Raw genomic sequence first — 14,975 nt, forward strand, 5'->3', positions numbered from 1 at the left:
AAGTGATTGTAAAAGTAGATTGTACGTTTTCTTTTTATCTGAACAACATTTCAACCAAATTTTCACCAATATTCTAGGAATCCGAGACGAAATCATCTTTGCTCATCTACTTTTGCAGGAAATTGGGACAAAAAGAGGAAACTCGTTATTTTAGGTAATAAAAATCTATATTTCCTTTCATACTTTCACATCCACCACTTCTTTTAATACTATAGTTTTGTGTTTCTCTGTTATGTCTTCATGATTGTATACATGTCATAATCATGTAAAATAATCACAATTTAAATTACTGCTTAATATAATTTTCACTAAATATTTCCTACTGGTTTCTAATAAATTTTCAAAGTTGAGTAAAATAAAATTTACTAACTGTCAACACCCAATTTCGTCTGGATGAATAAATAATAGGGTTAGATTCTATTTTAGTCACATTTTATTTTTGTTTTATTTATTTATTTTGCGTTTTTAATTTTTAGTTTACTTTTGATTTAGCTCTTTAATTATTATTAGATTTTATTTTATTTTAAAAAAAAAACGAAAAAAGAAAAAAGAAAAATCAATAGTATAAAAAATAAACAAAGGGAAAAGAAAAAGAAAAGAAAAAAAAATAAATAAAAAATACTATTTCGTTTTACTGTTAATTTGGGGTGCAAATAGTAAAACGAAATAGTATATTTTTTATTTTTCTTTTTATTTTACTTTATTTTATTTAAAAACTAAACAAAAATTATAAAAATAAAAATAAAATGAAATAAGACAACAAATAAAAGCAAGTCCTATTATTTAGTCGGGTGTTGACCCTAACCATAATTCTTTTTACTATTTACATTTGAGATTAGAAGAAGATCAGAGAATGAGGTGTCAACATTTCTCATCTGCTAACAGGTGTTACAGGTACTGTAAGTGGAGCAATGGGAATATTCATGATATGCCTCGTAATAGGTTGTAGAAAACGTATGTCATCAACAGGAAAGGGAAAATTTCATATTACTAATGAGCAAGATATTGAAGTATTCTTAAGAGATCATGGAAGTCTAGCACAAAAGAAATATAAATTTTCAGAAGTCAAGAAAATGACGAAGAACTTCACAGTTAAGCTGGGTGAAGGTGGGTTTGGTGTTGTATACAAAGGAGAGTTACGCAATGGTTACCATGTGGCTGTTAAATTATTAACGGCATCAAAAGGAAATGGAAAAGACTTTATGAATGAGGTTGCCAGTATCAGTAGAACTTCTCATGTTAATGTTGTCCAACTTCTTGGATTCTGTTTAGAAGGAAAGAAGAAAGCCCTTATTTATGAATTCATGCCTAATGGTTCCCTCGACAAGTTCATCAGTAATAAGGGACTAGAAAGAACTTCATCTTTGACTTGGGATAATCTGTTGCAAATTGCAAAAGGGATAGCCAAAGGATTAGAGTACTTGCACAAGGGATGCAACACTCGTATTTTACANTTTGACATAAAACCACATAACATTCTTTTGGATGACAACTTCTGTCCCAAGATATCAGACTTTGGGCTTGCAAAACTTTGTCCTGGGAAAGAGAGCACTATTTCAGTTTCAGANGCNAGAGGAACNATAGGNTATGTAGCTCCTGAAGTGTGCAACAAACATTTTGGTGGAGTATCACAAAAATCTGATGTGTATAGCTATGGAATGATGCTACTAGAAATAGTGGGAGTGAGGAATAATATTAATGAAGAAGCCACTGAAACAAGTGAATACTTCCCAGATTGGATATACAGAAAGCTGGAGCAAGACCAAGATCTGAGAAGTGATGATGTGATAGCGTCAAAAGAAAAAGAGACAGAAAGGAGAATGATTGCAGTTAGTTTGTGGTGCATTCAAACGTTTCCAAAGGATAGACCTACTATGAGTAGAGTAATAGAAATGTTAGAAGGCAACATCAATTCCCATGAAATACCCCCAAAACCTGTTCTTTCTTATCCCTCCATTGGATTGGTGCAAGAATGGAGCACTAGTTCCTTTCAGTCTGAGTAGATCTTAAATGTTGTTTTTTTAAAGATCACTCAACACAATTATGTTTGAGTTGTAATATCTCAAATAAACTTTTAATATTGACTTTTATAATATATATTAATCAGTTGGAATATTAATTTTATCTGCATAAGTATCAGAATGTTTAGAGATGAGCATGTGATTTGAAATTTGTATAAATGTGTATATATATAAACAAAATTAGAATGGCCGGAGTATTTTGATAGTCGTGTGACAGAGGGTGGATCAGAAATTCAATAAATGTCAGAAATTTGATAAAAACAGAGGAGGCATAGAACAAGATAATGATAACTAACGAAGGACTATAAATGAATGTCGGAAGAAAAATCTAATTTCCTTAGATTCTAACGTGGGTTAAAACTGTCGTGGCAAACAAAAATCAAGCGTCATTAATGTGTAGTTTATACTGTTTGGAGCAGAAAATATTAATATGATATGATTAGAGACAAATTTATAGAGAAAAATCTAATAACAGAAAAAATATTCGAAATAAGAATTTTCCTACGACGGAAAAGAACAAAAGCAAAAGTAACCAAGAGATTTATTGGATTAAGAGAAGTTGTTGGGGGTTAAGAAATTAAATTAACTATGGAGAAATGTGATGAATGTTTTGTAAATTATTTTAAAAAATGATATAAATAATATAGTGTATTGAAATAAGATTACAGCATATGAGAAGGAAATTATAAATAACACCTTTCTTTTTAATTTTTATTCTGTATGTTTGGCAAATATATATATATATATATATATATATATATATATATTAGGTGGAACTTCAGATTTACGTTCCTTGTAAGGGTGACTTTTCAAGCTTTGAAGAATAATATACAATGTGTAATTTTATCATCAGCAACAGCTCATGCAGCTATTTCAATAAAAACTAACACAAATTTTGCTGCATATGTACCTCTTCCCTCCATAACATTAATTCATGTATTTCTATACCTTCTTGCTTACATCTATGAAAATTTTGAGAACTAAAAGGTCATTGACACAAACTCAATCAACTTAAACCTCGACTGCTAATCGATACGAGAGTTGTTGAAACAATTTCATAACTCATGAAGNTGAATCTATGAGCCAATTGGCAAAGCTATATTATTCACCACTCTTTTAAAGAGAAAATATTAACATGACATAATACTACACAACAAATTATAGAGAAATCTAGTAAAAGAATTGACTACAAATTATTCTGATAATCATTGACCTACAAGGGGAAAAAACAAAATGAAAGGTAACGATCAGAGTNTGTTCCCTAATTCTTTNAATAAGAAAGAGATGGAGAGACCGAGTCATATTGAAATGTCTTTCGTTTGGGAGGGAAGAAAGTAAGAGGAAAGAAGGAGTGTGTGTGCATAGTTGGTATATATAAGGTGATGAAAAGAATAGTGCTTCTTCTATATATAGCTTTGATTTATGCGAGAAGAAGTGTGAGAATGGATGAAAAGCATAATCACTTCCACACCACGCCCCTTGCGTTTGCACTCACCGTCTCTTGGTTGCTGTGCATCGCTTTGCCACACTCCCACTCTCAAACACCGCCACCGCTTTGTGCTGAGCAGTCATACGGGTGCAGCGCCAACGTGTCCGCCATCTTTGATCCTTTCTGGGAACAGAATCCACCCTCTCAATGTAACGGCGGCGATGCATCATCCCAGCTCATCTGCGATACTCGTTACGAATCTCAAAATTTCACGGTGAAGGATGTCGACAACACCTCTCGCACCATGACAGTGGTGCCAACCTACACTGTCAACGATCTTTGTTCTCCTGAATTTTTTGACGTTTTCTTTAAATTGGTGAACAAACTGNTCCAGTATTATGTGCCAGTATACAACATCATCCTATTTTCAAATTGTGCCTACCTCCCAGATTTCCTTATAGAACACCGCAACTTTACGTGTTGGGGTGGTGCGTATTACTTTGTGGAGGAATACAGTCAGAATGAGACGCTCCGCAGATACCCAGAGTTTGAGAATTGCACGAGACATTTGCGCGTGCCCAGTGCCGCTCCTCTCNATCATTATAATGATTTTGATGATGGAGCTGAAGTTATGAAAGAAATTCTGAGGGATGGGTTTGGGGTCTACTATGGTTTTCCTCACGATTGCAGAAGATGCAAGCAAAGTAACGGAAGTTGCAGCGGCGATGGTGGTAATGATGAATACGTAGTTTCATGCAAATATTATTGCACACNTGAACACTGTTCTCCTCATAATAGTAGCGGTACGTCTTCCATTCCTTTTTCTTTTTTTTTCCCATTTTCCTCTCATCTTCTGATGAATGCTATATTGCAATGTCATCTAGTAGTGTTTATTTATGAGATTATTGAAATATAAGTTTCAGTATGAAGATAAATGATATATCTTGTTTGTTTTTGTTTTTACTTTATAATACTTAATACTTGCCAGTGACATTAGCTATAGTTTTTAGTCAGATTTTTGTTCTCGTACATCTTCCTGTACCAGTAATCACTCACAAGAGGAAAATTTGTTATGATTAATATATTTTCTAATTTAATATTTTTTAAATACATATTAAAGCTTGAATCAGATTATATATATATAAGAGATAACGTTTAAGATCAATCAAGAAAAAAATTAAGTTTTATGATATTTTTTATTTATAAATAAAAGTAAAGTTTAGAAACTTAAATCTTTCTTCCACTGCGAGTTTTGATTTCTCAACTTAATTTCTACAAAACAGCTCTAAAGAAATCATCCCACTTAAAATAGTTCTCACTATAATATGTATACTTCGAATTTGGACTTTTTTTCCTGGCTTTTGTTTTCTTATTGTATTTATAAAATACATTGATTTTTTAAAATATGTTAAAAAAGTTTCAATATATCAAGTCTTTTAGACAACACTAAAATCTCAACTGAGAACCTGAACTTCTAAAAACTCTTCTTGTTTGATATGTCTTATACAATTTTATTTTATTTTGAGTAAATTCTGTTTCGAATGCAAAATACAAGTTTAGTGTTTAAAAATTGATAAAAAATAGTATGAATTAACAGAATTAATATCGGAATCATTGTGAAAATAATTATTNGTTATTATCTTTGTAGCTTAGACATATATATTCAATAAAAAATAAATGGGAGGTTTCAGTGAATTGCTTTTGTTGACCAGAGTTTAAGGTTGACTGCAAAATTTTCCTGGTCTTATGTGTCTCTGTCTCCTGGCCCCCTACAGTTATTAGGGTTTCTTCTTTCTGGTTTCACTCATCAGAGTCAGTAACCAATACGCAAATGACCAAATTGGCCTCTGATGCTGATTTTGATTAAAGAGACCGGCTTAACTAAAATTGAATTATCTCATAAATTTTAAATATTTTAATTTGTAATTCTTATTTTATTTTTCATATATATTTTAATTTGTTTTTTTTTTTTTCTTTTTTCAATCTCCATCAAACCACGTTTTCATCTACCAAACATGAGCAGATAAGGGAAGCGCACACAGCTCGTCAAATCAGAAAGGAGGTAATTTTTTTAAAACTTTTTTATCATAGATTTGTTAAATGATGAATTTCACGAAGGTGAAATACATGGATTTGAGATAATAGAGAGGAATAGAGCTATTATTGTTTTTAAAAGATTTTGTGGTAAAGGTAAAGATATTTGAAGATAAAATCAGTGAATAATAGGATGAACGTGATATATAAAAAAATTAATAAATTAAAATGTAATGTTACAATTTTATTTTTGTAGTTAAAATTAACATAAAATAAAATTTAATTATTTAAATTTTTTTTTAAAAATATGAATAATTATTTTTTAAATAAATAATAATAATAATAATATAATAATAACATATTAACAATAGTGTTATCCAATCCAGATTTTTCATTGGATTTTTTGGTACTGTCAACATCTACAAAACGTTGGTACTTTAAAAAATCCTTTTAATATATTTTGAAACATCAGAAAATCGAAATTGAATGTTCAGTCAGTCCTCCTTCTTTCCAGAAGAAACAAAATTAATCCATCATTTTTCCTCTTCATAAATACTAAATACTCCAAAGTTAACAAAGCATTAAATCTAAGTTTTATTCTAGCGATAAAAGGATTTGCGGCATAAAAGAAGATCACATAATACTAATAATAATATAGATGATAATAATAATAATAATTTTATCATAAGAGTACTTTAGTCATTTTATAATTTTATATATATTAAAACAACTTTTTTATTATCTATATGAATTAAATTATTTATAAGCTTACACAAACTTTGTTTTCTTTTCTATTCATTCCTCAATATTTTTTTCTAATATAAAGAATCTCACATTCACGTCACCTCTTTTCCTTAAAAATTCACTTCTCTACATGCATTCTTCAATCAAAACACAAGTTAAACTTGGAAGAAAAGTAAAGAAAGGTTTCCAAAACATCATATAAATTGAACATTAATATCCATTTTATATTAAAATAAATAAATAATTAAATTACTAAAAAAATTATTTATCTAAATTTTAATAATTTATTTCAGTATATTTTTATTACGAAATATATTTTTTCATTTATTAAAATTTTATAGTAATTTTATATTTTCTTTTAAATTTTATTTTAACTTTAATTTATATTTTACATCAAATTATTTTTAAAATTAATTTTCTAAATATATTAATTTACTATCAAGTTTGTTTTATCACATCAATAAAATTTTCTATAAACATTATTTTCTTTTTTTCAATTACTTTCGTTTAATTCAAAGAATTTCATCCTCCACTCTGTTTTTTTTTTTAGTTTCAAATTCACCGGGAGAGAAAATAATAATGGAAGAAAGAATGACAAAATTATAACTAATTGACAGAGAAATTAGAAAAATGAAAATTAATGAGTTGACAACTAACGTAAACACAAAGGCAGAAGCAATATTATAATATCCTGACCTTAAAATAAAAACAAGGTATTTAGAAAAAAAAAAAGTAATAAGACACTTAAATTAACAATTTTTTAATAAAAATCAATTAAAAATATTTAAATTTGTAAAATATTTAAAATTTAATTAAAGCACATAAATATAGAAAATATCACTAGAATTTTTTTTAAAAAAAGATAAGAAATAAATTTAAATATTTAATTATTTAGTTCAGTAAAAATATATAAAAGAAATATTTTTAAAGTTATATAATATGAAGATTTGATAAAAATTGACAAACAAGTATGTGTCATCATATTTAAAATTAATCTTCCTTCTTTTATCATTTTAAAAAATGATATAATCTTTCTATCTTCTTTATCATTATAATATTCTATATTAATAATATATAACTACTAAAATACACATCACATTCAAAAGAAGGAGAGAACAAATTAAAAAGAAAAAATTGTACATAAAACTATTTCGATTATCTTATACATAACTATAAAATCAAATATATATACATATCGGGATCTTATATCTCTAAAGATTCTATTACACCGAAAACTAAAATGAAATACCAATTTCTAATACTAATAAAATAAAAAACAACTTCAATACCACTTCTACCTACACCAAACCAATTAGCACACCTTTATCTATTCACACCTTTAATATGATAATGGCAAATAAGAAGAAACAAATTTGTTTCTTCATAACATTTATATAGGTTTTAACACATGTATACATCTATATATCAACAATTATACATACTAATTACACTCTCAATTCAAACCAAAAACTTATATTTACTCATAGAATTAAACTTGTTGGGATATGTGTATTGATGTTAGACTATAATAAATTTTGCACTTGTAGTGGGGGAACAACTTGCCCACTCAAGTTACCACATAAAACTAGTTCCTCTACCATTTATGGCCAAAAAATCAAACCATAGACTAGGATCTTCAAATACTCCTCACGACATAACTTCCCTTCTTTAATTGAGATGGAATGATTATTGGAGTGTCAAGATAACTTCTAAGACCGAGTCCCCACATCAATACATCACACTATTGAACATCACCATAAAACCTCTCCACGAGATCCATGAAATTACGCCAAAATATACTATTGAACACTAGCATAGAATTTACTCACGAGAATCCATGGAATTACACCAAACACATAACTATTGAACATCACCATAGAATCTACTCACGGGATGCATGAAATTATGTCAAACACATATATCATGCACATAACCAATAAAAACTCATCATTATCATAATATCATACATACACGAGAACCATACATGTTTACCATTATATTTTAACCATACTTACATTACTTAAAATTAACAAAACATCAACAATTCACTTCACTTATACACATTGAATCAATATTACTAAAATCAACATAGTTCAATATATGGAAAACACAGAAAACCAAAAACAAAACTCGTAGTAGGACGTACTTAACGGTATAGGACCACCGCTCAATGCCTTACATCCAAAGACTAAACCAAGGACACTAGAAGGCCAATGCTCAGCGGTACATAATCACCGCTCAATACCACTCGTCTAGAGAACAAAACACATACCATTTGAAGGCCAGTGCTCAACGTTATATCAATGGCCTGCAGTGCTACATCAGAAACCAAAATTTCATTCAAGTATTTTTAGGTAATCAGGGACATATTCAAAGGACCGATTTGGTATTCCTAACTTAGTTAAGGATTCTAAAATAGGTTTAAGTGTCAGATTTAATACCAATTTGATCAAATGACTAATTCATTAATTCTCCAATTCAACAGTAATTTCAATCAAAACAAACATATTTCATAAAACAACCACAAGAACCACTCAACATACAAAAATGACTAATTCAGCCTAGACCAATCATACAAATTAGAAAATCAATACAACAACATTTTAATAAATTCCAAAAGAGTAATTTCCCTAATTCTAGACATCCAAAACTAGTACATTCAATAAGCTATACAAAGAACCAATACAACAACATTTTAACCAAATTTTTATCATTATTCCCATTTAATTATCCAACAACAAAATAACTATTAATGCCCTAAATCTCATCAAGTCCAAGCAGCAAAATAAGTAAAATTTAATGAATAGCTTCATCAAAATTTTCTCATACCAAACCATAAGATTCCAAACCAAAAACTCAAGTAATTGTTGTGTAATGCAACAATATTTCGACAACAATTCTAGTTAACTAGACAACAATTCTTATAAATCATAATTCATTAAAACCAATAACATTCAACAAGCAATCATAATAATATTTCACAATACCAAAATACTAATTTCACATCAGTTCAAACATATATAACACAGATTATAAACATCATAGTAACTTAAAATGTGATAGTTAGTTCGCCTTACCTTATAGGTGACCAAACCGCTCTAAAAAGTCTAAAATAGTACCAAACGTATAGGAACTTCTAACAAACAACGAAAATATGATCGAGACAAACCGTTAAGATCACTAATCAACATATAATCTTATAGAAGATTCAAATATCACATACAACTACGAAAAGCTCATATGCAAAATGAAAACAAAAATTAACAAAAAGAAAATAACAGAAACCAACTTATTTTATTTGATAAATGAACTTAAAAATCTCGCTTTAAAGATCACTAAAATATTTTCAAATAAATTAATGATGAGAGAGATTAAGAATTCTGAAAAAGAAATCAGATAAAAAAATAATTTGTAGAGAAAAATTGTGAAGATGACAATTAATTTCGTTTAGATTGGACACAAAAAAGCTTCTTTCCTCTTTCATAAGTGAAGTAGAAAGATATTGTAATTCCTCTTCGAAAAGANCTGGTTTCACTCATCAGAGTCAGTAACCAATACGCAAATGACCAAATTGGCCTCTGATGCTGATTTTGATTAAAGAGACCGGCTTAACTAAAATTTAATTATCTCATAAATTTTAGATATTTTAATTTTTTTGGTAATTTTTATTTTACTTTTCAAATATATTTTAATTTGTTTTTATTTTGTTTTCTTTTTTCAATCCCCCTCAAACCACGTTTTCATCTACCAAACATGAGCAGATAAGGAAAGCGCACAAAACTCGTCAAATCAGAAAGGAGGTAATTTTTTTAAAATTTTTTCATCATAGCTTTGTTAAATGATGAATTTCACGAAGGTAAAATACATGGATTTGAGATAATAGAGAGGAATAGTGCTATTATTGTTTTTAAAAGATTTTGTGGTAAAAGTAAAGATATTTGAAGATAAAATCAGTGAATAATAGGATGAACGTGATATATAAAAAAATTAATAAATTAAAATGTAATATTATAATTTTATTTTCGTAGTTAAAATTAACAAAATAAATTTAATTAGTTAAAATTATTTTTAAAAATACGAATAATTAGTTTTTAAATAAATAACAATACTAACAATACTAATAATAATAATAATAATAATAATAGTATAATAATAATAATAATAATAATAATAATAATAACAATATAGATGATAATAATAATAATAATTTTATCATAAGAATAATTTTGTCATTTTATAATTTTATATATATTAAAACAATTTTTTTATTATCTATATCAATTAAAATATTTATAAGCTTACACAAACTCTCTTTTCTTTTCTATTCATTCCTCAATATCTTGTTTCTAATATAAAGAATCTCACATTCACGTAACCTCTTTTACTTAAAATTCATTTAAAATCAAAACACAAGTTAAACATCGAAGAAAGTAAAGAAAGGTTTCCAAAACATCATAGAAATTGAACATTAATATCCATTTTATATTAAAATAAATAATTAATTAAATTAATAAATATTTATTTATTTAAATTTTAATAATTTATTTCAGTATATTTTTATTACGAAATATATATTTTTATTTATTAAAATTTTATATTTTCTTTTAAATTTTATTTTAACTTTAATTTATATTTTACATCAAATTATTTTTAAGATTTATTTCTAAATATAATACTTTATTATCAAGTTTGTTTTATCGCATCAATAAAATTTTCTATAAACATTATTTTCTTTTTCCATCCTCCACCTTCCTTTTTTCTTTTTACATTTCTTTTACTTTTAAATTCACCGGAAGAGAAAATAATAATGAAAGAAAGAATGACAAAATTATAAATAATTGACAGATAAATTAGAAAAATGAAAATTAATGAGTTGACAACTGACGTAAACACAAAGGCAGAAGAAATATTATAATCTCCTGACCTTAAAATAAAAACAAGGTTTTAGACCAAAAAAAAGTAATAAGGCACCAATTCTTTAATAAAAATCAATTAAAAATATTTAAAATCGTAAAATATTTAAAATTTAATCGAAGCACATAGATATAGAAAATATCACTAGAATTTTTTTAAAAAAATAGACAAGAAATAAATTTAAATATTTAATTATTTAGTTCAGTAAAAATATATAAAAGAAATATTATTAAAGTTATACAAAATGAAGATTTGATAAAAATTGATGAACAAGTATGTGTCATATGATAACATTATATAATCATAGTATCTTCTTTATCATTATAACATTCTATTTTAATAATATATAACTACTAAAAGAAGCATCACATCACATCCAAAAGAATGAGAGAACAATTTAAAAAAAAAAAATATGTACATAAGCTATTTCGATTATCTTATACATATTTACAAGATCAAATATATTAGAACTTTCAAAATATATTATAATTCGTGGGTTAACCTGGTCTACCACAAGTTCGGGATGGGTTGGGTTTGAAAAAGTTGTATTTTTTATGCGGGTCATATTTTAACCTGGCTCAGACGGGTTGAACCACGGGTTGAACCCGTGGTGGACCGGGTTGGCCCACCAACTAACCCACTTACCTAATTTTATTTTATTAAAATTTAATTTTAATTTTATAAAAAATATTTATTATTTTTTCTGCTTGAAAAAATTATTTAAGTTCCCTATTCTCAAAATTAATTAAACACCCATGTTGGGAATGAAATTTAGGTATGAAATTTGTTGAGATTTGAATTATCGAAAGTTTGTAACTTTTTTTATTTAAAAAAATTGTAATTAAGTAAGCTAGTGAGCCAACCCGTTTACCCACCAACCCGTGGTGGGTCGGTCCAAGTTCGAATTTTTCTGGCTCACTAATAAATTAGTTGAGTTGGATTGACTCACTAAGTGACCAACCGTGATGGCCCGGGCCGGGTGGTCCGTTTTGACAGTTCTAAAATATGTACACATACTAGGATCTTATACCTCTAAGGATTCTATTACACTGAAAACTAAAATGAAATACTGATTTCTAATACTAATAAAATAGAAAACAGCTTCAACACCATTTGTGCCAACTCACCAATTAGCACACATTTATCTATTCACACCTTTAAGGTGATAATCACGAATAAGAAAAGACAAATTTGTTTCTTCATAACATTTATATAAGTTTTAACACACGTATACATTTATATTAACAATCATACATACTAATTACACTCTCAATTCAAACCAAAAACTTATACTTACTCACAGAATTAAACTTGTCTGAATATGTGTATTGATGTTAGACTATGATAAATTTTGCACTTGTAGTGGTGGAACAACTTGTCCACCCAAGCTACCATATAAGACTAGTCTGTCTACTACCTATAGCCAAAATATCCAACCATAGATTATGATCTTTAACTACTCCTCACGACATAACTTCCCTTCTTTAATTGAGATGGAATGGTTATTGGTGTGTCAAGATAACTTCTAAGACTGAGTCCCTACACCAATACATCACACTATTGAATGTCACCATAGAACCTCTCCACGAGATCCATGAAATTACACCAAAAATATACTATTGAACGCTACCAATCTACTCACGAGAATCCACGGAATTACACCAAACACATAACTACTAAACATCACCATATAATCTACTCACAAGATCCATGGAATTACGTCAAACACATATATCATGCACATAACCAATAACGACTCATCATTATCATAACATCATACATACACGAGCACCATACATGTTTACCATTATACTTTAACCATACTTACGTTACTTAAAATTAAGAAAGCATCAACAATTCACTTCAGTTATACGCATTGAATCAATATTAGTAAAATCAACATAGTTCAGTATATGGAAAACACAGAAAATAAAAAACAAAACTTGTAGTAAGGCATACTCAATGATATAGGACCACTGCTCAATGCCCTACGTCTAAAGACTAAACCAAGGACACTAGAAGGCCAACGGTCAATCGTACATAATCACCACTCAACACCACACGTCCAGAGAACAAAACTCATACCATTGGAAGGCCAATGCTCGACGTTATATAAGTGGCCTGCAATGCTACATCAGAAACCAAAATTTCACCTAAGTACTTTTAGGTAATCAGGGACCTATTCAAAGGACCGATTTGGTATTCCTAACTTAGTTAAGGATTCTTAAATAGGTTTAGGTGTTAGATTTAATAACAATTTGATCAAATGACTAATTATTCTCCAATTCAACATTAATTTCAATCAAAACAAACATATTTCATAAAACAACCACAAGAACCACTCAACATACCAAATAGACTAATTCAGCCTAGACCAATCATACAAATCAGAAAATCACTACAACATTGTTTTAATAAATTCCAAATGAGTCATTTCCCTAATTCTAGACATCTAAAACTAGTACATTCAATAAGCTATACAGAGAATTAATACAACAACATTTTTAACCAATTCTTTATAATTTTACCCATTTAATTATCCAACAACAAAATAACTATTAATGCCCAATCTCATCAAGTCCAAGCAGCAAAACAAGTAAAATTTAACAAATAACTTCATCAAAACTTTTTCATACCAAACCATAAGATTCTAAACCAAAAACCCAAGTAATTGTCCTGTATCACAACAATATTTCGACAACCATTCCAGTTAACTAGACAACAATTCCTATAAATCATAGTTCATCAAAACCAATAACATTCAACAAATAATCATAACAATATTTCACCATACTAAAACTACCAATTTCATATCATTTCAAACATATAACATAGATTATAAACATCATAGTAACTTAAAATGTGATAGTTAGCTCGCCTTACCTTATAGGTGACCAAACTACTCTAAAAGGTCTAAAACAGTACCGAACGCATAGAAACTTGTAACAAACAACTAAAACATGATCAAGACATATCTTTAAGACCATTAATCAATAAATAATCTTATAGAAGACTCAAACATCACATGCAACCACGAAAAGCTTAAGTGCAAGAGGAAAACGAAAATTAACCCAAGAAAATAATAGAAACCAACTTACTTTATTTGAGAAACTGATCAAATGAATTTGAAGATCTCACCTTAAGGATCTAATATTCAAACAAATGAACAGAGAGTAAAAATTCCTAAAAAGAAATCAGATAAGAAAAATTATTTCTAGAGAAATTGTTTGTTTTAAAATAATAAATCTCATTTATAACAAAATTATTTATATTAAAATCTTTTAATCGTAATATAGTTTGAGTCTCTAATTTTGAACCAATTACCACTTTTAAAATGTCATTTTCTAAATCTTTAAACATATTTTCTGGAAAATAATTTCATGAGTTATTACTTCTCGATTATGTGTTATTTTTGCTAGCAAAATTACGTTTGTAAAATTATTTTTTATTAAAATTGATTTTAGAATGAAGTGAAATATGTTTAAATATTTTATAAATATGGATATACTGTATTATTTTATCTCTAATTATTTTAAGTCAACATCAATTATGAACTCATAATAATTCTTCAACTTGGAACTAAAGATGTAAAAGATTGTCTTTAACTAGTATTATGTGATTTAAATTGTGAAACCAAATTTGCACTATAAGTCTATATTCATAGAAGACTTAAAATGCAATGTGACAATGACAAAATTAATTTCGTTTAGATTGGACACAAAAAGCTTCTTTCCTCTGTCATAAGTGAAGTAGAAAGATATTGTAATTCCTCTTCGAAAAGATAAGTGATTGTAAAAGTAGATTGTACGTTTTCTTTTTATCTGAACAACATT

The 14,975-nt window shown here is 27.9% G+C and overlaps 1 protein-coding gene across 1 annotated transcript in view; it reads left to right on the forward strand.

The window, feature by feature from the left end:
• LOC106756488 (LEAF RUST 10 DISEASE-RESISTANCE LOCUS RECEPTOR-LIKE PROTEIN KINASE-like 2.4) overlaps positions 1–2,003 on the forward strand; it is a 12,722-nt gene extending 10,719 nt beyond the window's left edge. The window contains exon 4 of the mRNA XM_022783379.1: positions 1,239–2,003. Within this exon, the coding sequence (XP_022639100.1) occupies positions 1,239–2,003 (765 nt within the window). The remainder of the gene's footprint in view (positions 1–1,238) is intronic.
• The last annotated feature ends 12,972 nt before the right edge of the window (positions 2,004–14,975 follow it).

Source organism: Vigna radiata, chromosome 1 (assembly GCF_000741045.1).
Source record: "Vigna radiata var. radiata cultivar VC1973A chromosome 1, Vradiata_ver6, whole genome shotgun sequence".
Taxonomy (NCBI): Eukaryota; Viridiplantae; Streptophyta; class Magnoliopsida; order Fabales; family Fabaceae; genus Vigna; species Vigna radiata.